At 37.4% G+C, this 22809-nt stretch overlaps 2 protein-coding genes across 2 annotated transcripts; both read left to right on the top strand.

The window, feature by feature from the left end:
* On the top strand, nucleotides 1-11889 carry hoxc4a (homeobox C4a). Its single transcript, XM_038287375.1, has 4 exons — nucleotides 1-1688; nucleotides 2224-2584; nucleotides 11246-11394; nucleotides 11749-11889. The coding sequence occupies exons 1-3, from the start codon at nucleotides 1250-1252 to the stop codon at nucleotides 11280-11282; spliced, it is 837 nt and encodes a 278-aa protein (XP_038143303.1). The 5' UTR covers nucleotides 1-1249; the 3' UTR covers nucleotides 11283-11394; nucleotides 11749-11889.
* Nucleotides 11567-16082, top strand: LOC119784991 (homeobox protein Hox-A7-like). The gene is made up of 2 exons (XM_038287336.1): nucleotides 11567-11918; nucleotides 13868-16082. Exons 1-2 carry the CDS (start codon nucleotides 11567-11569, stop codon nucleotides 14341-14343), a joined length of 828 nt encoding a protein of 275 aa, XP_038143264.1. The 3' UTR covers nucleotides 14344-16082.
* Nucleotides 16083-22809: the final 6727 nt, after the last annotated feature.

Genomic DNA, 22809 nt, shown 5'->3' on the forward strand with positions numbered 1-22809 from the left:
GTATTCTATATTTTCCAATTGAATGCTATATTGTAAACTTTTGTGAGGTCCTAAGAAGTCCTTAATAGATTAAATACTTGGACAATACTTGCACAAGTACTAAATAGACACAGGTTATCTCTACTAAGTTTTCCATTACATTTTTACTGTCTTATTTGATTAAACACATGTTTTCTTCTATTTTCCTTTTATATTTGTTTGTTTGATGCTTAAATAATCATGTTGAAAACCTCTCATACCAGCAAGCTTCCATCTTATTGAAACTCTGCTTTATTTACCTACCAGCATTTCATATTCTTTATGAAAACATTTATTTAATAATCTTGATTGCCTTAAGATGTGGATGTTAGTATGCTGACTGTAATCATCATGAATTATATGCTGTAAATGCCTTTATGTTGTAGCATTACTTGCTTAGGTTTTGTAAGCAAGCTATATACTAAGTTATTATAAAAATAAGTGCAGATACTATTTTGTAATGATATACTAAAATAACCTAAAAAGATTTAACCTCCATAATATTTCAGTATGGTTGCTTTTGTGGCGAATGCTGGTTATTTGCACGTGTTTGCTTTTAAAGCAGGTTAGATTCCCTCATGATTAAATAATGGTTTAAAAACAAACAGCAAAAAGCTGACTAATATACCTTGTTCATATACCTTTAGTGACAAAATGAATATCAAGAGGATGTTTTCATTTTTCAAAAAGGTTCAGCTTGTGGCTTTAATGGCCTTTAGTCTGTGTCCCAGCTGAATTGACACTGATAAAGAAAGCACCTTCAATAATTTGCAGATAACCTTTATGCAAGGTCTGCAAGCTAAGAAAATTATCAGTACTCTTTTGTTTTGCTTTATCCTGGGCCAACCATTGTCCCTTTGAATAATTGGGAGCCACAGAATTTGCCAGTTTTATCTTTTTACTTGGTCAGCAGCTACTAGTTTTGTCCCCAAGATCAATTGCCTTGGTAACAAAACCGGAGAGAGGGAGGAAGGGGGAAGAAGAGCAAAAAAAGGAGGGATAGAGAGACATAGGCAGAAAGGAGGAGAGAGAGCGCGCTTTGTGCCTACAATGGCGTCTGTAGGTATGCTAAATACCTCTGGTTCCTTATCCGGGAACTACCTCTTCCTCTGCTATTGGGCCATTGGGTCACGTGGTTAAAGTAACTTTACAGGGCTGCTCGCAAGTAGGAGGGCTTTATGGAGCAGAAAAACGACAAAGCTAGAAAAATTATTTTCCACTCCAGAAATTAATGATCATGAGCTCGTATTTGATGGAGTCTAACTACATTGATCCGAAATTTCCTCCATGCGAGGAATATTCGCAAAACAACTACATCCCCGAGCACAGTCCAGAATATTACAGCCGCGCAAGGGACACTGGCTACCAGCATCACCACCAGGAGTTATACCCTCCTCCGCGGGCGAGCTACCAAGAGCGCCAGTATAACTGTGCAAGCATCCCCGAGCCCGACACGCCGCGGGGACACGGAATACCCCATTCTGCGCACCTGCTGACGGGAAAGGGCCAGCCTGCGTCATGTGAGACCCCACAGTTGTCCATGTCCCCCGCCACCCCACCGGCCGCAGCTTCCGCCTGCAACCAAGCCACCCCGGAGCATCCCAACAGCACAGTCTCCTCCAAACAGCCCGTGGTGTACCCCTGGATGAAGAAAATTCACGTCAGCACTGGTAGGCAACTTGTGGTGTTTATGTTCCCCTCTGCTCTGCTCATGCTCCTCTCTCCCCTTCTTCCCTCCCTTTATCAAGCCCCTCTGACTCCCATCTCGTTGCCAGCCCCTGCTCCGATAGCAGGGAAGCCTTTGAAATGGCACAATTGAGGCGGATTTACGACTCGGCATTGGTAATTACACCCACCATAAATTTTATAGCCGAGGTATACTCAGGGCAGCCGTATCACCATGTGGCTTCTGCTGTTATGTATTGCGAGATAGAGGGAGAGGGGGGAGAAATGAATAAGAGAAGAGAAGGGGAAGAAAAAAAATCTGAGCTTTGTGATCTTGCATTAATAATTTAGATCATGGTTGGATGTGAGTGTCCTCTCATTATGCGGAGAAGTTCTTAACTTCCCATTTAAATTTCCTCAAACAGCTAAACATTCGTGTCCAATAAATCTTTTGAGCCATATCTCACTTTGTTTACCCCCTCCTTTTCTCCCTTCTCCTTCTACCCTTTCTCTCCACATCTCCCCCTTTTTTCCTCCCAGTGAACTCTGGTTACAATGGGACGGAGCCAAAGCGGTCTAGGACAGCGTACACCCGGCAGCAGGTCTTGGAATTGGAGAAGGAATTCCACTATAACCGGTATCTAACCCGGCGGAGACGCATAGAGATCGCGCACACCCTGGTGCTCTCTGAGCGACAGATTAAAATCTGGTTTCAGAACCGCAGGATGAAATGGAAAAAGGATCACAGGCTGCCGAACACCAAAGTGAGATCCTCCTCCTCTTCTTCCTCCTCCGGGTCCAACACAGGCTCTGCGGCCGGTGGAGTCACCACTGTCTCGGCCACCAACACTGGGGCCCCTGACGAACTCACCGGATCACAGCATGGCGAGGATATTACCAGGTTATAAAAACCACGAACCAGACACCTGGGTTACACGGAGAACTGGTTATTTATAGAACAAGGATATATTTTGTTTTCGTAGCTATCTTGTGCGGTTTCCTTTAAGTCCAAAGTTATATAAAAATGCATGTTATATAGCATGGATTACTGCGAATACCGATGGTTTATTTTTTACGTGAAACAGGGTTTAATTTATTTGAAGTTCGTTTATTATGATGTTTTTTTTATTAAAATGAAGGAGTGAAAATAGAAAAAAAACAAAACAAAAAAACCAAAAACAAACATTTTATCAAAACGATATTGTGGGCAATTTTTTTGTCCAGCTGCCCAAGGTAAAATGCACAATCTATTTATTTCAAACGACACTGGAAGGATATCACTATAATAATAATTATTATTTTGATATATAAAAAAATGCTTGAACACGGCATTGGTTCTGAACATGTATGTTTAGGATATCAACAATGTGTGAATTTACCTCGTGTATTTCAGAAACAGGATTTTGATCTGAATTTTGAGTTGTTGTTTTATTATTATCATTATTATTTGTGGTGTTGATGTTGTGTTTAGACCGTTACAAAGCAGATTATTGTGAAATGCAATAAACGGAGTTTAGTGTTCTTGTGCTAATCATTTTGGTCAATAAAAAGCGAGTGTCTACTAGTTTTAAAAACGTATGATCGAAGTTCATTTTAGGCGAGATAAGATGGAAGGGTATTCAAAAACTGTACAAATGTCTGAATGATAAACAGACTCACTTTTTCTGACTTTTCCCTCAGCCTTCAATTAACAGCGTGTAAAGATATGGAGGGTGCGCGTGTCTGTGTGTATGTTTGCAAACTGAATGCTTGTGTATTGTGTACAGCCTCACTTGTAATAGAATTTTCTCTTTCCAAAAAAATATGGAAAAATAAGCTGTGTGCTCCTTACATGTGGTGCAACCTCATCAGTCTGAAGGGCATTCAATTAGCGCTGCAGACAAGCTACTAAGGGCCCCCTCCAGTCCACTTGTGCACTGCTCTCTGCGAGTGCTACAAAATGAAGCCCAATTTGACTTCAAGGCCAAAATGCATGCTTTTAATTTAGAGCTTACATTTTTAATGTGTTAGAGCTGATAGATGCTTGTAACATAGCTATTTTGTAACGCACACAGTCGCCCTGCTTTTTCTATGCTGTTCATCTGCGCCATGTGACTGGGTTTTCACATGTGAAATAAATACAATTTAAACTAAAAAAAAAAAAAGAAAGAAAAAACTGATTGCAGATTCAGTGCAGTGCATGGTGTGGTGTGAAATAAATCACAGCGAAGATGCTGGCCTTTGATTGACCGACACTGGCCTGTGGTACGGGGAGGAGTGTTAATGGTCATTTACTTCTGCACCTACATGTGCCTGTATGTGCATAAGTAAAATACATCCAAATAAATATGAAATAGATAAATAAAAATAATATATATACACACTCCGGAACTTTCTACGTTTCATTAAACGTAATATTTTGTAGACGTGATCCTTCTTTTATTTTTTCTCATTGCATTTTTTTTTTTTTTTTTGCTTTTTGTTATTTTTTGTTGTTCATGTTTTTAAGACAAATGAAGTTTAAGCATGACTCAAATCCAAAGAAGCGCGTGCATTTGATAGATTATTGAAACTGTGGCATGAATAGGTCCTATAAAATGCCTTGCGTAGTGGGAGGCACAACAACACAAAGAGAAGAGGTATTTTCCATCATCAATCTTGCACCACAGAGCTTTGTATAATGTCCTGGAAAACAGCTGTGGTGATAGCCAGTTTTGATAACATCGAATGTTATGTACCAGCCAGATTAACTCGGAAGTATAAGTGCAAATGCGGGACTGGATTCTTTAAATTCTACTTATTTTAGTACAAGCAAAAATATACTTGTTCTAAAATACAACGTTGAGACTTGGCTATTGGGGAAGCCAGTAGAATGGTGGTGAGACGGCTCTGAAAAATGAATTCGGGGGCCTTTATGTTGTTGGACAGATTGGAGAAATTAATGTGCTCTCCGCAATCGCAGCATCCCTCCAGCCCCTTTTCTCGGCCCTGTCGCCTCCGTGTCGCGGGGCTTGAAAAGGTGCTTCAGTGAAGTTTGGGGGCGGGGGAGAGATGGGAGAAGGCCGAGTTCACCTCGAGGACACATTTTCTGTTCCATTAGGCGCATTTCAGTCTGGATGGCCGACCTCTCCAACCCTGTGACCTGACTTACTTTCTATGCGTGTACCTTCTGTGTTCAACCTCTTCGGTCCTCTCTTGGCCTCGGCTTTCTTTGTGGATTTTCCTGCGTTGCGCCTGTATAGAGGGGGCCTGTGGTGGGGAATCACTGCATGTGTTGATCCCTTTGTTATGGACGGTGATACCAGACAGCGTTGAACCCTCGGACAGTGCTCCTCTCTGCATCCAGAGTGCCTGCATTACTAAACCTGCGCCTTCTCTTCTCAATGATCAAGTTATTACACATAAATAATGTAAAATAATCTATAATCCATAGGCATATAAAAATATCACTTCAGATTATGTCTTGAAATGGCACAATTTGGATATATATTTCTGCTGTGGTGATGATTAGCGTTCTCTGAGGTCTCATAAAAAGGTGCGGCTATAAATAGTTTCATTTGCTGTGATCATGTGACTTCTGTTCCCTGGATGGCTCTTGTGTCCAAAACTCAGCTGCCAATTATAGGCGTTTTTGACAGTACTAGGACAGTTGGTCATTGTGATTAGTTTATGAACAAGGACATTCAAGTTCTTTGCTTTTTTTTATTTTTTTATTCTCAAAAACACCTTGAAAACTTTCCAATGAGAACCCAAGTAATATATTAAAGTAAAAGAGAACAACTGCATTATACAAGTTACAATGATATATATATATATATATATATATATATATATATATATATATATATATATATATATATATATATATATATATATATATATATATATATATATATATATATATATGCAACAAAGGGATAAAGAGGATTAAATGCCCAAAAGTATCCTTAATTCCTCCCTGGTTTTGTAAGGAAATTGTAAATTCAAGCGATTCTTAATATTGGGATATTTTTTCATCAGTTCTAACAGTTTTGATAACTTGCCATTCCTTCTGAGGTACATTTGAAGATAAAAAAAAAAGAAAAGAAAAGATGGTGTTCGACATTTGTGAATATTGATGGAAATATGCTGGACTGCATGTATTACAGAGGTAAACAGATGTCAATGAAAGCCAAACTTACATGTTTCTGTGTTAGTACGGATCTGACCTTTCTTCCTCCCCACCATGTCTTGGAGGTTACAGGTGGAGCTCAAATTACATTCCGAACATCGGAAACATCATGCAGCTTTTGTTTGAGCTCTTCTTTTGAAATATAGAAAGCATTCTTAAGGCAAGTCTTAAACTAGTTTTTCAAAAGGACCAAGAACGGGGATGGTGATGAATTTGTTCAATATGAAAACAGTGACATTTTAAAGATACTTCAACAAATAATCACATAATATATAATTGTTATGATCATAATTTTAATAATCCTGTCAAAGATTCATCATCTTACTGAACATTGTGAGAATACTTACAGACACCGTTATTTTTGTTAATTTCAAAATAAAAAACTGGTATTTTTTTCCTTTTATTAAGACTATTTCCACAAACATGTTATCAGTACGGCCTAGAAACGTTAAACTTAGTCATGTTGAAGGGTCCTATTAAATAAAAAAAATCTAATCAAGGAAATGTTCTGTCTTTATTCTAAGAAGTGAAATATTATCGTGTAAACACAGCTTAGGACATTTCACGTTTAGGATTTCCTCTGTCTGAATTTGTTGTGATCTTGCAAATTCATGATTGTTTCCAGCCCGATGAGCGTGTAAGATTGTGATACGTTTTTGTGTCTTCGGAGTTCACTGTTTAAATTCCTGAGCAGTTACTCAGCTCCAATCGGTTTATTCTCTGACTTGAGACTGTTGAATCACATATGATTTTCAGCTCACATTGCACCGCTGCAGGCTCTCTGTGATTTATGGAGGACCTCTGGCGAGGCCTCTCTTTTTCCTCGCACCCTCCCTTTCTCTCGGAAGGTGTAAAAACTTTACACAAGGAGCCATCGAGATATTTAAACAAGAGCTAAACATAAACGGCCAGCTCTGATCTGATGCTCACCTGTGTTGTATCACTTGCAGTTAATGTCAAGTTGTCCAGTTACACATGTGTTTGTCCACTCGTCTCAGGTGAGTGGCCCCTTCAACCACTTAGGTTTGTGATGAAAGCTCGACGCATTGTTGTGTATGTGGTTTAACTGCAGCCCCGTAGCAGCTGTATAAAGGCAGAGAGTTGAAACAGAGGTCACGCTGCTATTTTCCAGGGACAGAAGAGAGGCTGCCTCACACTAACCATCAGTGGGTGTGTCATAAATCCGCCGAAAAACTCTGCGTTTACTCACGGGGGAACAAATGCACCAGCCTGTAGGCACGCATGTGCCTTTAGTGACTTTGCTAACTGTGGAGATGGATTGAATTACATAAAAATCGATTTTAAAAACTAATCAGAAATAGTCAAATGATAAATAGTCAAAACTTGCAAACATTTTTATGTGGACGAAACAGCGGACAGCTCAGGGCGCCCTTGATTCACAACTTTATTCAAACCAACAACCATAGAAAAAATAAAATACAAATAAATAATAAATGAATAAATAAACAAAGGTGTGCCTATCTGTTGTAACTCACCCGTTATGCAGTAGTTCAGTCTTAAGGTTGGTGCAAAGCATAAACACTATGATAAGGTATGGTTGACCAAAGGTTAGGAGTAAAGTAAAAGACAAATTCACGTTTTTTTCAAGCAATAATTGATCGTTGTGTATGCCTTTAATTTCTAAACAATAGATAGATAGATAGATAGATAGATAGATAGATAGATAGATAGATAGATAGATAGATAGATAGATAGATAGATAGATAGATAGATAGATAGATAGATAGATAGATAGATAGATAGATAGATAGATAGATAGATAGATAGATAGATAGATAGATAGATAGATAGATAGATAGATAGATAGATAGATAGATAGATAGATAGATAGATAGATAGATAGATAGATAGATAGATAGATAGATAGATAGATAGATAGATACATACATACATAGATAGATAGATACATACATACATAGATACATAGATACATACATACATAGATACATAGATACATAGATCATCTATCTCTAGAGAGAGAGGAAGAGAGAGGGAGGGAGGAAGAGGGAGAGTCTGTAAAGGCACCACTACCAATGAAGTCTTCAGATCAAATAGGCTACTGTATAGGGAATGATGGCCTGGGTGAACTTACGAGGGTACTTTATGTCACCATAACACCTCAATGAGAAATATTTAATTAGCCTCGTTGCTGCATCGTTGAGGACCCCAGAAATTAAAGCTATTTCCTGCATAGAAGGTGTCACCGGGGGCCCAGACAATCACTAGACTGAATTATGGTTATGGTATTCACTTTTCATCAGCACAAGTGATCTGAATATGCGATCTAGGAGACTATAGATTCTCGATTATGTACAGGTTAAGTGATTTAATTTGTTTTATGACAATGATTTCTCTGCTGTGCCACCAGTTGCATCTGCTGCTCCACCGCTGAACCATATCATGTACGTGGCAACACACATAGGTACAGGTGCAACATTTTATATAGTTACGTGGTTAAGAGCATAAGCATTTAAATTGATTACTAAATTAACAGTTTAATACATTTTAATTTGCATAAATATATTTAGCAAATGAAAACCTGAAATTGCTTTTTTTTTTTAAACTGTGAGCAAAAATAGATGTGATAGAACAGCTTACGTAATGCATCCTGATACTAGTTTTCATTTAAGGGCTTCAATTATTGTTGAGTGCTTTAAAATTATGCAAATCAATCCCCAACAATCTCAAAAGGATAAAGTTGCAAAACGCGTTTGAAATCAATTGCGAATGCAAGTGCATGCATTTCTGACAATGTTATCCGTTTTACAAAGTTAAATACAGTGAAATGAAAACTCAAACATCTTTCCTTGAAAAAAGTCACACGTTTACTGTGGTGCCGAGATATGACTACCAAAAAAATAATACCCTGCGAATGTAAATTCTTGCAAAAAGTGTAAGAAACAGGCGATATGCGTGTCTTCTCTCAAGTTATGAAGTGCAGTTTGCAAGCTCTGGTCCTTTCATTTCACTCTGCATTGTTTACAGCAACATAGGGCACCGGGCCCATAAATCTTCTCCTTGCTCTGCCAAGACAGCGCCATTTGTATGCACCGTTTTAACCGACAGCATCCTCTGCCCATTAACGTCTTCTCCCCAGCTCTCTTTCAGTCCCCTCTTATCTGCACAGCTCTGTCCCCTGGACATGCATTAACAGATCCGTGTTTTCCTAAAGCTCTGGAAAAAAACAATTATGCTTATTTGTCTTTATTGCAAACAATATCACATCGATGCATATTTTATTGAGAAGCAAAAAAAACAAAACAAAAACAATCTGCAGTGGCCAGATTTACCTCCTGCTTGTGCGCAGCCGCAGCAGGATACGAGTCTCTCCCTTTCTCTCTTAGAACGTTATTGGTATGAAAAATAAAAGTTTATCGACAATTTTCTCGCTTGTTTGTGTCAGCGGGCGAGGGAGCAGAAGGTAAGGAGGAATTGTAAAAGGGTTGACACCCAAGAGCGACCGGCGCGCTTTTGTGTGTGAGAGAAAAATGATTTATAGCCGCTGAGGCGGTTCAAACAGAGTTCACGGAGAATTGTGGTGGAGGCGCGGAGGAGCTAAATTAATGTCTTGCTGAGCTAGTATATCATAGATTCTATCTCCAAATTCAGAGAGTGTGCGTTCAAGGGTACGAGGGAAAGAAAAACACAATGAATTTAATTACATTCCCCCTGATTTTAGCCAGTTCCGCACGTAACCTACCTAAATGATAATAATGATAATAAAAAAATGTGTGATATTGATAAAAATAATAACATACCACACATTTTTTTTACATTGGCATAACTTCGTTAACCAGAATTATTGTATTTTTGTTTATTTATTCATTTATTTATTGATGTATCTATAAATAAAGTAAATTGCATCATCCATTGATCCATTGTATAAGAAGACAGCATTATTTAAAAATTGAATGGTCACCTAACCATACTTATATTAAATTAATGTCCATATGAAGTTGATCAAACAGTGGATATTTTTCTATGCTTCAACAATAACCGAGAAATAGAATAAAATATTTAATTCTTCATTGCTTCATGCACTTTGAAGTTGCAGGTAAACCCTACTAATAGTGGCAGCAGGGGTGACGCGTAAAAAATAAAAAAAAAAGCTGGAAGGCTCCTCACCTTCCCAGCTTTGCAGTCCTTAGAGCCTAATCCATCACCTCTGAGACATCTAAAAAGGGCTTTCTAGACAGCTTTGTTGCAGTGAAACACCAGCAGGAACTTAGGCTACATTTGAAGCTTGCTTCCACTAAGATTGATACGGCCTGAAAAGGTGCAGAGGCCCTTTAGAGTTTACTGGTTTAAATTTAGCGCGAAATGTAGATCAAGCGACTTTAATCATGCACAAGATTTTGCAGATGTTTATTTTTTTGTTAAAGTTAAAAAAAAATCAAATGAGTGAGTTTTCTTTCCACTTTATAATTCCAAATTCTGCAGCTTTGAATATAGATGATTACAGCCTCAAAATATTTAATTTTGCGTCTTAAAATTGAGTTGCTAATTCAATATTTTATTCAAACACATTTGCCTTCAGTTGGTCTTTGTTGCTGCAAGCAGGCGCGCGTTATATATATGTATATCTTCAAACTGTTCTTGCCATTTAACCGCGCAGTAAAAATGATTAAAAGTAAAATAACAAAATTAAAAATGTTAGCTGCTTCACGACAACTGAAACGGAATAGTGAAGCCGGAATAATGCAAATGAGTCATCCTCCAGGAAAAGGGAAAACCTTTGATGATTGCCTCCTTTGTCTTTGTGCAGCAATGACTGTCACAAGCCTTTTGTTTGACCACTCCCATTGAATCCTAATAAGCTGCACTTGCACTCGGACAGTTAGAAGCATATGTTATGAAAAAGAAAAGCCCGCCAATTCATAAAGGGAAGTTTTCATTTTCTTCCAGATTTGAAGAAAAATCTGAAATAATTTCAACTTTAAAGACTAAAGCTCTACCCTTTGTCATCAGCATTTTTACAACACGTCGGTAAATATTTGCCACCGTGTTTGTCTGAGGGGAAAAACAGAGCAGTAATAAAATGTGGAAAATGTTAATTTATAAAAGCGCATTAAAGCAGTAAGGTATGGAATAAAAATATTCGCCTAGGCTATATAATCGCACTAATTTTGTGGAGCTGTTTATTTTTATTTAGACCTACCACACATAGCTCAGCAACAAGACCAGGCTCTCTCAGTTTTTTCCTGGAGCATATATAATAAAAACAAACCATTACGCTCGGTTTGAAATAAAAACGCTCCTCAGCACACGTGAAATCTTTGTTTGTCTCCCCTTTCTCCGATTGGACGCATTCTTCTCTTTCTTACATCTTCATGTCTTTTTTGTCCAATTATCTGATACTGTTTTATTCCCCGTTTTTTTTTTTATCCCTAGGTATAGAAAAGCCGGACTGCGTGCTGAAAATGTTTGAAGAAAAATCGCAAAAGCTTCTCGGCCACCCCAAGTTGCCAGCAGGATTAGTTTCCAACTCTAGAGCACTGTCATTGGAGGAGTGGCACACGTGACCAAAGGACCCCCCTCTGGTAAATATTATTCAAAGCGTTCTTCATGGCTTTCAGCTCCAAAGACACTATCTTGCGTGTCTTTATTCATTCAGGTTAATTGTGATGTGATATTAGACAGATACAACTCTGCTTTATTACTACTAAGGGACTTCTGAGTTTGATTTGAGCCACTTTAATTAGCTTGGGGTCCATGGACCCCCAACAGTGTGTGGCCCTCCCTACACAGCTACATGGCAACAGTTTTGAAATGAGCTCTGGACAAGTGCCAAAACCTGGCGTGGGATGGGGTGAAGAGACAAGCGGAGAAAGAGGAGAAGGAGGCCATGATTTAGGACCTGATCAACTGAACCTGACCTCTAATGATCCTTTCAGTTTCAGATTGAACCCATGTGCACTTTCTGAGCGCCCACCAGAGCCTGCAGTATACTGCCATGCCAAGGGCAAGCTGGACACTAAAAGCAGAGGATGTAGTGTCACCATCTGCCACTCAGGAGGCATTTTCCCCTGGATGAATTCAAGAGGAATTGGCTCAAAACAGTCAAGTAAGTGTTTATTTTTTCAGTTTTTTAAGGCTGCAAATATCAGGAAATTTTGACACAGTCATATATGCATATTATTTTCAATTCCTGCTATAACATTATAAATAACAGTTAAGCACCATTTAATCATTGACCTATCTTTTTTTTATAACAGTGTCTGCCACTTCCCTGAGTTTCCTCTAGACCTGTTTATTAATTGATGCTGACATCACATATTTATTTCTATAGTTCTAGAAAAAGTTATCTGTTGTCGATATAGGTCAATGCACGTTCCTCTAAATATATTATTATACCATTGCAAGGATAAGTGTGAATGCATAGCACATTACACATGAGCATATCCAACACTGCATCCAAACAGTCTTTTGCTATTAATAACAAGTAATAAAGACACACACCTTGGATATCAACTTTTACTGCCTTTCTTAGGATAACTGCCAGTGTTCTTGTACTGCAGTCAATTTAGTCAAGGCAAATTCTTTATCCGTTTTCAGAGTTGATTTATACAAAACGACCTTATAATGCATTGGTTCTTTAAACCTTAAGAAAACTCTTTTGGTTCATTCAAAGATCCAGACATCTATAAAACAGATCTGAAACATTTCAATTGTAATTTAAAATATAGTAATAATCCTAAGAAATACTGATAGATTTCCAAGTTCCTCTTGAGATTTGTTCACTGAAAAAGTAGCACCCCTGATAATAAACAACAAGAACTTTGCATATTGATATTTTCACAATGTTTGTGATTTAGTATATTGTTCGGCCCCAAGATCTTCCCTTTGTGAAATTTTGTACTGTGTAAACAAAAAACTTTCCCTTAGGTCTTCTGTGCCGAGTATGTAATTAATTCCTTTTTATGTGCATTTTGGGTATTTTGCTCTTTGTGTAAAAAATGCTTAGTAGTGAATTAAAATGATTATATTTGATGTTTTTCAACATATTAACACATAACCTGTTGTATTCTGCTTGCACAAACCTTTCCATGCAAAGATAAAAGATGATGCAAAGGTGAATGGTATTTCTAATTGCTTTTAAAACCATTACAAAGTTTTTTATTTTCTAAATAACAGATTTGATTCCATGTATATAATTGGATTTTTTCTGACTTTATGACTGGATAGTGTTGTAATTGATTACAGTGATCTGAAGCTAAGTGCAATTGAATGGATTACATAATAACTGAGGTGGACTTTGATTAAACTGGATTGATTTGATCTCACTTTGCCTTGCAAAATGCCTCAAAATAAGTTCTGTTATGTTTAACTAAATCAAACTTGAATTTGGATTAATATAGACGCTATATAACTGGATATAAATTTGACCTGTTTCTTAGGTGAAGTTTTTGTGTGTTTTAAGAGTTGTTTTTATACAAATTAGCAAAAAAAAAAAGAAGATATTTACTAAATGAATAAAACAGTTTGATAATTAACAAGGAAATAGTCAGCCAAGTTAAAGATGGCCCCATCCTCTCTCTAATGCTCTTACTATAGGTCTTATTAAACATCCATTAACCTCTCGGTGTCATATTGTTATCAACAGGGCCCTGGTATTGTTCATATACATGTCAAACTGAATCCCTAATGGCGGCTATTTTCAGTAGTGCTCCCGAGGTACCTTTTAAGTGACTGAGATGGGGATTTGACAGTTCTGCTTCCGTGTGGAGCTCTGATTAATGTGGCCTGTCAGGCAGCCGTAGTGGCGTCAGATGTTTTCCCCAGACTGCCTCTTCGGCAGGGAACTTTCCCTGAGCACATGACACACTAGACAGCCAGTCTTGTTTAGAAGTCTGGAGCATGACTGAGTAGGAACTAAGGGCTCCTCTTGGTCTCCGGTTGATTAGCTGAGGATAGAGGTGGGTCTGGCTGGCACCTGAAGGCCCCAAGATGGTGATGTTACATGCATTGAACTTCTTATAAAACCATTTGCTGCTTTCCTGTGCTTGTTCCCAGGTTCAGCCAAGGGTGGTGTTGCAGCTGGTCCTGTAAGCAGAGGGCCTAGGAGAGAAAGGACATCCTTCACTAACAGCCAGCTGCTGGAGCTAGAGAAGGAGTTCCATTTCAATCCTTACCTACGACGCCACCGGAGGCAGGAGATGGCTGCTGGGTTGCAGCTCACCGACCGCCAGGTCAAGATCTGGTTTCAGAACCGCAGGATGAAGCTTAAGAAGGAGCATAAGTATGGAAGAGCAAGGGGTTCGTCCCAGGATCCCCTTTGCAGCAAGCAAATGCGGCTCCCAACAGCTATCAGAACTCCCTTCTCCCCTTCATTGGAAGTAACCTCCATGGATCCCGCTATGTTCTCTCTATTTGACACTGCCCACCCATCCTGTCTCAACTACATGCTTCCATCTGTTTTGAATACCCACTCCATTTCATGCGCAGATACAGAAGGTCATCAGCAAGTCAGCATTTTAAACCGGCTCTGAGGGTCTATAAAGGCTACCATCTCAGGCATTGACCTTCACCTATTTATAAAAGACCGGAGGATGTATGAACAGCATCCCTGGGAAGGTAATCCACTTAATACATCCGTTCATGAAACAATTTATTTAAACTACATAAGCATATCTTAATTAAAGGAGATCTGCAGCAATATTCTCTGTGTTAATAGGCTAAGAAAAAGAAGGCTGAAGGTTTTTCGAATTTGTGGTGGAAGGAGACTTTATTGTAATAAATGGTAATGTGCAGCACATTGCAAAAGTATCAGTATGGCTGGAATTGTTCTCACATCTCTCACTAACCATGAATTGATATTTAATTGATCAAGATTTTCTGTCAAATACTAGTAGAAAGTAATGTTGAATTGTGTGCTTAAAGGGAAAGGATACTTAGATTTTTAAACAAACAAACAAAAAAATTTGAATGTATTTACATTTGTCTTTAAAATTCATATCATTAGTAAGTAGAGTCTGTGTGTTAGTTAATCTGTGAGGGTTTTTAGAAAACATCAGTGAGCAAATGGCATCATACAAACCATAGACAACATCAGAGAGATCAGAAATAAGAGTATGGAAAAACATATCATACATTTAAACAATATCCCTAGGTTTTAAAATCCCTTTTAGCACTGTTTATTACATCATCTCGAAAAAAAAAAAAAAAAAAAAAAAACATATCATATATACAAACCTTTCAAGACATGGGCATTTGTCTACATTTACAAATTTGGCAAGGAGATCAATAATTGGGAGATTTAGAGTCGGGAAATTCTGTCAACATGATAACTATAAGGTCCAAAAATCTACCCATTGTGGAAGAATAATAATAAGAAAGGAGCTGTTAAACTAAATCCAGAAGAAATTATACTTTAGGTTTTACACAACACCTTAATCACCAGCCACAAAATACGGTAATGGCAGCATCATGCATTGGCAAGCCTGTCAGAGTAGATGGGGAGATAGATGAAGTTAAGCATCTTGTGACTTCAGCAGAAATGGTGCTTGAGGTCACAAGCCTTGATACTGTGGAGGATGACCACCCTCGGCATGCTCCAGAATAATAGACTGTACAACTCAAAGCCATGTATTAATAAGTACCAGGCCGACCTTACATTCACCCAGAGAACTGTTGCAAGAAAGAAAACTGGAAATCGTAGACACTTGAACATGAGCTGCATTTGAATGGGGGGAATAAACAAACATTTCAGATAAAAGTGAGTCTGCGTAAATATTAACTCAGAGTTGCTTAAATACTAATGCATTTGAAATCTTTCAGCTTTATGTTTCTAAAACATTAGCATATTATGCATTTTTTTCCTTGTTACTTCTATGTGAAACTTCTTTTCTTTAGTCTGGTCTGTCACATAAAAGTATCATTGACAAAATGTACAATGGTGTTATACTTTTGCAAAGCCCTGCAGCTGCAAAAAGTAAATAGTGCATATTTTTAATATTTTTGCATGAAGGAGATTTTGATCACCTAATGAATGTTTCTTTATGTGTTGTTTTTTTACTGCAACATTGTTGTTTGAATATCATTAAGTGGTGGGCTTGTAGTTGTTTGTTTATGTAAAGTGTTCAAATGTGAAATGAGGAAAGTATTGTTTAAGTTTAATTATATTTTTATCTTTGTGAAGGTTGTTATACATGCAGTGAGTGTCCCCTATTATTTTTGATGAATGTTTTCATGCTAAACAGGCTTAATAAACACATTTATAAAAATGTAATCATGTGCAGTGTTTACCTTGTTCATTTCTGAAGCGAATGACTTTTTTAACCGTATTTCCTAATTATGGATTCCTTTGCCAAATGAAAAAAATGAGATGGATTATGCATTTAAATTAAACAGGGCTTTGGATTCATTGAAAACTTTACAGTGTTGTGTATTCACATTGCACAATCCTACCTCTCTGCCGCTCCGCTGCCTCAGAGTTTCCCCCTCCATTAATCAAAGAGACAAGGCAGTTTTTCCAGCGCTCCAACCTCAAGCTCTGAACCCACTGGGCACCATGACAAGATCTCCTCCTGCCTCCCCCCCAACCCCCAGCCCTCGCCTCTTTCTGTAGCCAAATTTTAGCTCTGCAAGTCAGGACTGGCCTTGCTCTCAGGGGGCATGTTTAGTCATGTACTGTGGAAGCCATTCCAACTCGCCACGGGGCCATGACAGACCAACACTCCCCAATCACCAATGACAGCATATTATCTCAAAGAGCATTGCTATTTGCTGGCATCTGTACTTCCAGTTTACATTTGAGACTTCCTTAAGGAGTCTCAAATGTAAACTGGGTTATCAAAATATTTTTTTTGTTTTTATCAGCAAATTCCAAAGAGATAAGAAGGTTTTTATTTGTAAAAAGTGGGTCACTTGAGCTCAGGAGTTTCCATGATTTCATATGTCATAGATAATAACAACACCCGATGAAGGAGCTAACCTTCTTTAACAGTTGATAATTTGAGCCTGAGCATAGATTTTGTAAACAAAACTGCGCACAAATTGTGGGCATGCTGACAGTTTTATATCAGTGGCCTTACAGTGAATGAGCTGTCATGGAGGCCAAATGACAGCTCCTAAACCCAGAGCTGTAAAGCTGATTCCCCCGGCCCCCACCCTCCACCCCCTCTAATAACTCGCTACTCTCAATTCATTGTCAGTCCCAGGATCAGCTTTCATTTAGTAAGTCTTTGCTTATGTTTGGGGAGTTAAATGTGAGCTAAAACTAAGCGAATGTTTTAGTAAAAAAAAAAAAGAAACTCTGCATCAAAAGGTGATGACGACAGGAAAGCAATAAAAGCCATATAGGAAAGAAAGTTGTGTTGTAGAAATGCGCTCACTTAACTAAAAGGGAGAAAAAGAAGGAATCATGAGGAATGCAGAGCAGACTGTGCTAGATTCCTAAAATTCTTGAATACACCAGATGATTTATGATTCTAATGCTTGCTGAGGCTCAAACAGACCTTTACCTCCTTTCCTTAACACATTCCGTTTCCAGACACTAAGAGCCAGGAGGATCCACACACTGGTGTGCAGTAATTCCATGGATGGGGTCAAGGGGGATCCCCTGAGGTCAAGGAAAGCCTCCACTCAAGGGCCCCAGAGCGAAGGGGGACACTCTATGTCCATCTGAACATTAGGTTAGCTGGTTGTTCTCACATTAGCATCTAAAGTCATTATTTCCCACTTACTCACTGGACTCTGTTAACTGCTTGACTTGGCATCTGTTCCCAAAGGCAGATATCTAAGCCAAAGATCCCTACATGCTCTTTTGAAGATTTCTTGGCTTTTGCAATAAAATGCATGCATAAAAGCGATAAATCATGCCTGTAGAATATTGCCATGAAACCCGCTTTGGTAATGGTCCATCATTAATATGAAAAGATTTTTTGTCCTGTTCAGTCGCTAATGCTTTACTGCCTTATCCAAAGATGTTGTGAAATTGATTTGTTTCTGTACATGAGAAAGATTTTGTGTATCAGACTTCTGTCCAAGCTTGCATGAAAACAAAAGTATGAAAAATATGAAAGAACGTATTTCGATCAGTGAATTGAGGCTGATAGTAGTCTAAATCCATCTAAGCACCAGTGAACAGTTTAACCAGTATTGTCTCATAATAATATTGCATGAATACATTGATTTATAGTAGTGATGTGTTTCCAGCCCCTCCTCAAAACAGGGTTGTTGTCTTTTTGGTGTTCTGTTTATTTCTGCCATTAATGTTTGGATACAATAAAAACTTAAAGACTTTAAATAGAATTCCCACAAAATATGGATGTTTCCTTTCAGTGTTTTATTTACCAATTTATTATTATTATTTTTTATGTTACAAATCACAATTCAAATGCAGTAATTTACATAACCCATCGAAATGACAGGCTCACTTCTCAGTTAAGCTGGATGTATGTCGTCCACCACATACCGCTTCAATAATCATTTGAAAGTAGGTCTTCTACAGGTTTTCCTTTTTAAAGTTATCCAAAAATAAGATTTAAAAGCACAACATGTGGTGAAAAAAGTTGAACCAAATATTTGTAGCATTTATTAAATATTTATAAGGACAGTTAAAATTATGCACTAAAATTGAAAAAAAAAAAAAAAATAACTGATCCAGACACTGAAGTAACTGTTCCAGTTCAGATATAGTGGTTAAATGGGATGCTAAGCCACAAAAATACAAACCAGGTAAAAAAAACAACAACATCTGTAGAAAAAAATACAGATGCGCACTATATCCATATGAATGTCTTTATCTGTTTCTAAAGTATATAAAATAGCATGTCTACAAATTAAAAAACACATTCTATTTTAATGCAGAAATGAAACATCAAAACTTAGAAACAGAGCTGGAAAAAATATGCCAAAACATTTTTGCACCACTAAATTGGAGGTATGGCCTGGCGTCCATCCTTATAAACTTGACAGGCTCCACTGTCATACATGCATATTTTTTATGAGTGAACTGAAAAAAAAGGAATTTAAACAGACCTTTATGAATTGCAGCAAAAAGTTTCCTCTTTTGTTTATTATTTATTTTTTTCTCTGTTTATTATTGTTCCCCTTTTGAATGTCTGATAATTACCTTAACTGAAATCCTACAAGTATGAAATAGTAAAAGTTGTAGAATTTTAAAATTATGGTCACTAAAGGCTGATTTTTACTCAGAAAGCAGACCGTCTGCGTGTGTGTCACAGTAAATGCAAATGTGCCTCTGCCTATGCTGCACCTCTCCAAAACTGTACGTAATCGTAGACAGTGCCGCAGACAAGAGACCTCTGATTGGTCAAATCTACATCCGCTCTACACTATGCGTATTTCCTGTTTGTTACATCACCGGCTTGTTTTATTTGTATGACCCCCATTGCGGAAAATTACTTGTAACGTTGGAGCAGCTAGACGAGGGAGGTGGATCTACGCTCTTTTTTGCCCTCATTTCCCTCCTTTGTCGCACAAACTTGCCCCCACTTCCTCACTTCCTTGGCCGTACCTAAACCCACAGCTAGTTCGTGATTGTTCCTCTTGCGTTGTGGCGTGGAATAAACATAGCACAGACCACGCTTCAATATTGGGCATAAGTCAAAAATATCTGGGACAAGCTCACTGCGACACACTGCTGCGGGGAGTATAACCAGCCCTTACATTTTCTGGGTGTTATACTCTAACACTGTAGGTATACTTCTAATACAGAAACTTGAATACATTGGTTTTCTGAGTTAATAAAAAATATAAGGCAGAGTTAGTCCATTATCTTTATACTTGCACCTGTGTTACAAGGGTTTGATGCCATTTTCTAGTGGCTATTGAGCAAAAAGTGAAATACATCCTTAATAAGTAGGTAGTCAAAGATGGAAACAGAGACATACATGACAAATATCCATCCGCATGCACCTATAGCATAACCAATGGACCTATGTTCCATAGATACATGGATAGAACTTACACATGGATTTGGAGAGCCTGCATGCAGAAACACTTCAGGGTGCAATGTATTGTGCTGTTGGTAGCGGTTGAAAGAAGCCTTTCTGTATAACTGTGTTGACTCAATTCTAGTACACACACTAAAGAATAATTCATAAAAAGGTTTTTAGAATTGCTTTGCAACACATAAAAATATTTACTGAAGGTGAATTGCTTTTTTGCTACCTTTCATGTTTGCCAAACTGCAAATATGCATTTTTAAGACAAAAAAAAAAAAACAAAACACCTCAATAAAACTTGCTGCCTCAATCAGGCCTGCAAAAGAACTTTACTCAAAACATCATGCCCTCAAATAAGATATTCTTCTTTTATTTGAGACACAAGAGAAAGTCTGTACTCATTTTTTATCAATAAAAATAAAAACAAGAAAAAGACCTTCAAAGATTTTACATCCAAGCTCCATCTATTTCTGCTTTATGATTTTATTTAATTTTACTCTTATAAAGAACTAATACATGAAATAATTTGAAAAGTCCTGAAGTATTCCTAACTTGACAGTAAGCCTGTTTGTTAAAACAAAAGTCACACAATCAAATATAAGCAAATAAGGTTGCAATACTGATTTGATTATTTCAAATCACATAATGGCCTTTCTTAAAAGTAATCAAAACTGATTATTATTTTTTTGTCCATAGAGGAAGGAAACCCAAAACTTTAATGTGGTCCCTTAAGGAGACTTTGTTCTTTTTATGACCTGTTAACCTTCTCAGTCTTTTCCTTCCACAGCAGTTACTGGTGCCCACCACTCTGGCAGGATGCTTGTTGCTCAAGATGATTGTTAAGTACCAATTTCCCATGTCACCTTTATGGCTTTTATTTATTTGTCTGCTCCTTCGTGTGGAACAGGAGCTCGGGCATCGCTCAGGTAGATGGATGATAACTCATGTGCTACGACTCATCCGTCTCAGAAATTTGACTTCCTGAATCTCTTACAACTGTTAATGTCATATTATAGCTCTGCATTATCAAGATCAACGGCTTTTTAAATGCTTCCCAGTTAAGGATGATCTGTGACAATAAAAAGATAAGTTGGTGATGAAGGTGTCACAGCTGTTAGTGGATCTGAGCTGTGCAGCAGGGAGAAAGTCGAATGCAGAAGAGAAGTTTCCTCTGTGAAGTGCTAGCCACTCAGCTAAATGTCACATTTTCAGTGGTATTGAACACCCAGGAAACATTCAAATCCCAACGGCTTCATTAGGTTCTGATCAATATTCACTTTCGTTTGGTTTAAAGTGATATAAACATAAAGGGCATACTGACAATAACTATAGTAGTGTGTGCTTAGAAATCTCAATAAATGAAAAACATAATTGAAAAGCTGACTTTTGCAATTCAAATGGTATTTCTCTGTGTTTATTTCTGTTAGCTTTAATTGTTGCGGCTTTCAGAAGATGAAAATAAGCCATTCAGTTTCTCAAAAAAAATCTACTTAAGAATTACTGTGTCCCATCACTGCTATTTAACTTGGAGGTGACTCGTCTGAGGCACCAACTTTGGACTTTATAAAAACCGTGGACCAACTATAGATGACTTGGCTCCCCATATCATCCCTTATTTATAGTTCACATCATTTAGTTGATTTGCTTGGCTACAGCACCGACAAGGTTATTTAGCATTTACCTATAGCTTCATCTTTTTTAGGGAAACAACTGTCAAGTAAGCAGTCTTCATCATTATTGGTCCATAACATGTCCTAGTTCTTTAATTATTGGTCTTAATCTGTTCATCTGATGACCAAGATTTTAGTTTTCCTTCAGTGTAAGCCATAACCCTCAAATTCAAGATAATTTAAAGCTTGACATATGTTAATCTGTGTGCAATAAATTTATTTAATGAGTTTGAGTTTTTGAGTTGAACCAAATTACTGGAATAAATAAATATTTGTGTTACATAAAATTGATTTAGATATCCCTTTACATGTTCATGTGTTGTGCAAGTAGAACAGCATTTTTGTTTCAGATTTAAGAAATGTGAATCAAAGTGTTTCCCAGTACAGTGAATGTAAAATAACTCATACAGGGACTGTGGCACCGTATCCTGTACAGGACTGTGTTATTTCCTGTTTGGTTTGCAAACATTGCATTAAATCTGAAGTAATGCTTTAAAAGTTTGCCACAAATATAAACTCCTGAAATTGGCTGGACATCAATGAAGTATTTGTACCACCATTTTTCATCAAGTTTTCACAATGATGTCATGATTTTATTTCTCATTTTTTTAGAATTGTGCCTGGAATTCGTTGAAAGTTGATTCTCTGAGTTAGCTGTTGTTTTTTATGTCTACAGTGCTATTTTGAACAGAGTGGTATTACACCAGGGAGTTGAAATTGCATAACCTAGATCTAATAAAGTAATTCTCCTTCCTAATGTTCAGGACTTTACTTATTATTTAAAACATTTGAACCATTTTTCATAGCAAAAAATATAAACTGAACATATTTAATTGCTGCACAATTCACAACATTTAAAGTAAGAATCAGACACTTGATTTAACGTTTCTCTGAAATAGTTTCAACATAACTGCATCTTTATAAGGCAGGATTTATTGTACTGTTACATTTAAATTAGATTAGTTTTCCCCATTGTACCTAATAAACTAGCAGTTTAGTATACATTTGTTCATACAAGTGGATTATTCAAAATGTAAACTGTGAAATTATCACCTTTTAAGGTGTAATAATTCTGCTTTACAGTCCAATAAATGTTTTATTACCTTCATCAAAAGCACAAGTCCAGCGAGCTGCACCGCAGAGACTTAGAGTGTTAAACTATTCTACAAATTGAACAGAGATAAAGAAAAACAAGTGTTTTAGGAAATAAACATTTTATGAGTTTTGCAGATATTGTTGTTATCATTAATATGCAGCATGGGGTTGTTTTGGACAATGGACACATGGGGGGGAAGCAAAGCTAATTGCAAACAAATTTAAACATGATACACTGCATAAAAACAGCTCTTTCTTTATGCTCCCTATAATAAACACA

Source organism: Cyprinodon tularosa, unplaced genomic scaffold (genome assembly GCF_016077235.1).
Source record: "Cyprinodon tularosa strain WSP-4 unplaced genomic scaffold, ASM1607723v1 ctg239, whole genome shotgun sequence".
In the NCBI taxonomy this organism is placed as follows: Eukaryota; Metazoa; Chordata; class Actinopteri; order Cyprinodontiformes; family Cyprinodontidae; genus Cyprinodon; species Cyprinodon tularosa.

Excerpts from the sequence above, each read along its gene's own strand:
- LOC119784991 (XM_038287336.1), top strand. The coding sequence starts at position 11,567 with ATGGACCCCCAACAGTGTGTGGCCCTCCCTACACAGCTACATGGCAAC. Across the intron at positions 11,919-13,867 it reads AATTGGCTCAAAACAGTCAA|GTTCAGCCAAGGGTGGTGTT; the intron begins GTAAGTGTTTAT and ends GCTTGTTCCCAG.
- hoxc4a (XM_038287375.1), top strand. The coding sequence starts at position 1,250 with ATGATCATGAGCTCGTATTTGATGGAGTCTAACTACATTGATCCGAAA. Across the intron at positions 1,689-2,223 it reads GAAAATTCACGTCAGCACTG|TGAACTCTGGTTACAATGGG; the intron begins GTAGGCAACTTG and ends TTTTCCTCCCAG. Across the intron at positions 2,585-11,245 it reads CATGGCGAGGATATTACCAG|GTATAGAAAAGCCGGACTGC; the intron begins GTTATAAAAACC and ends TTTTATCCCTAG.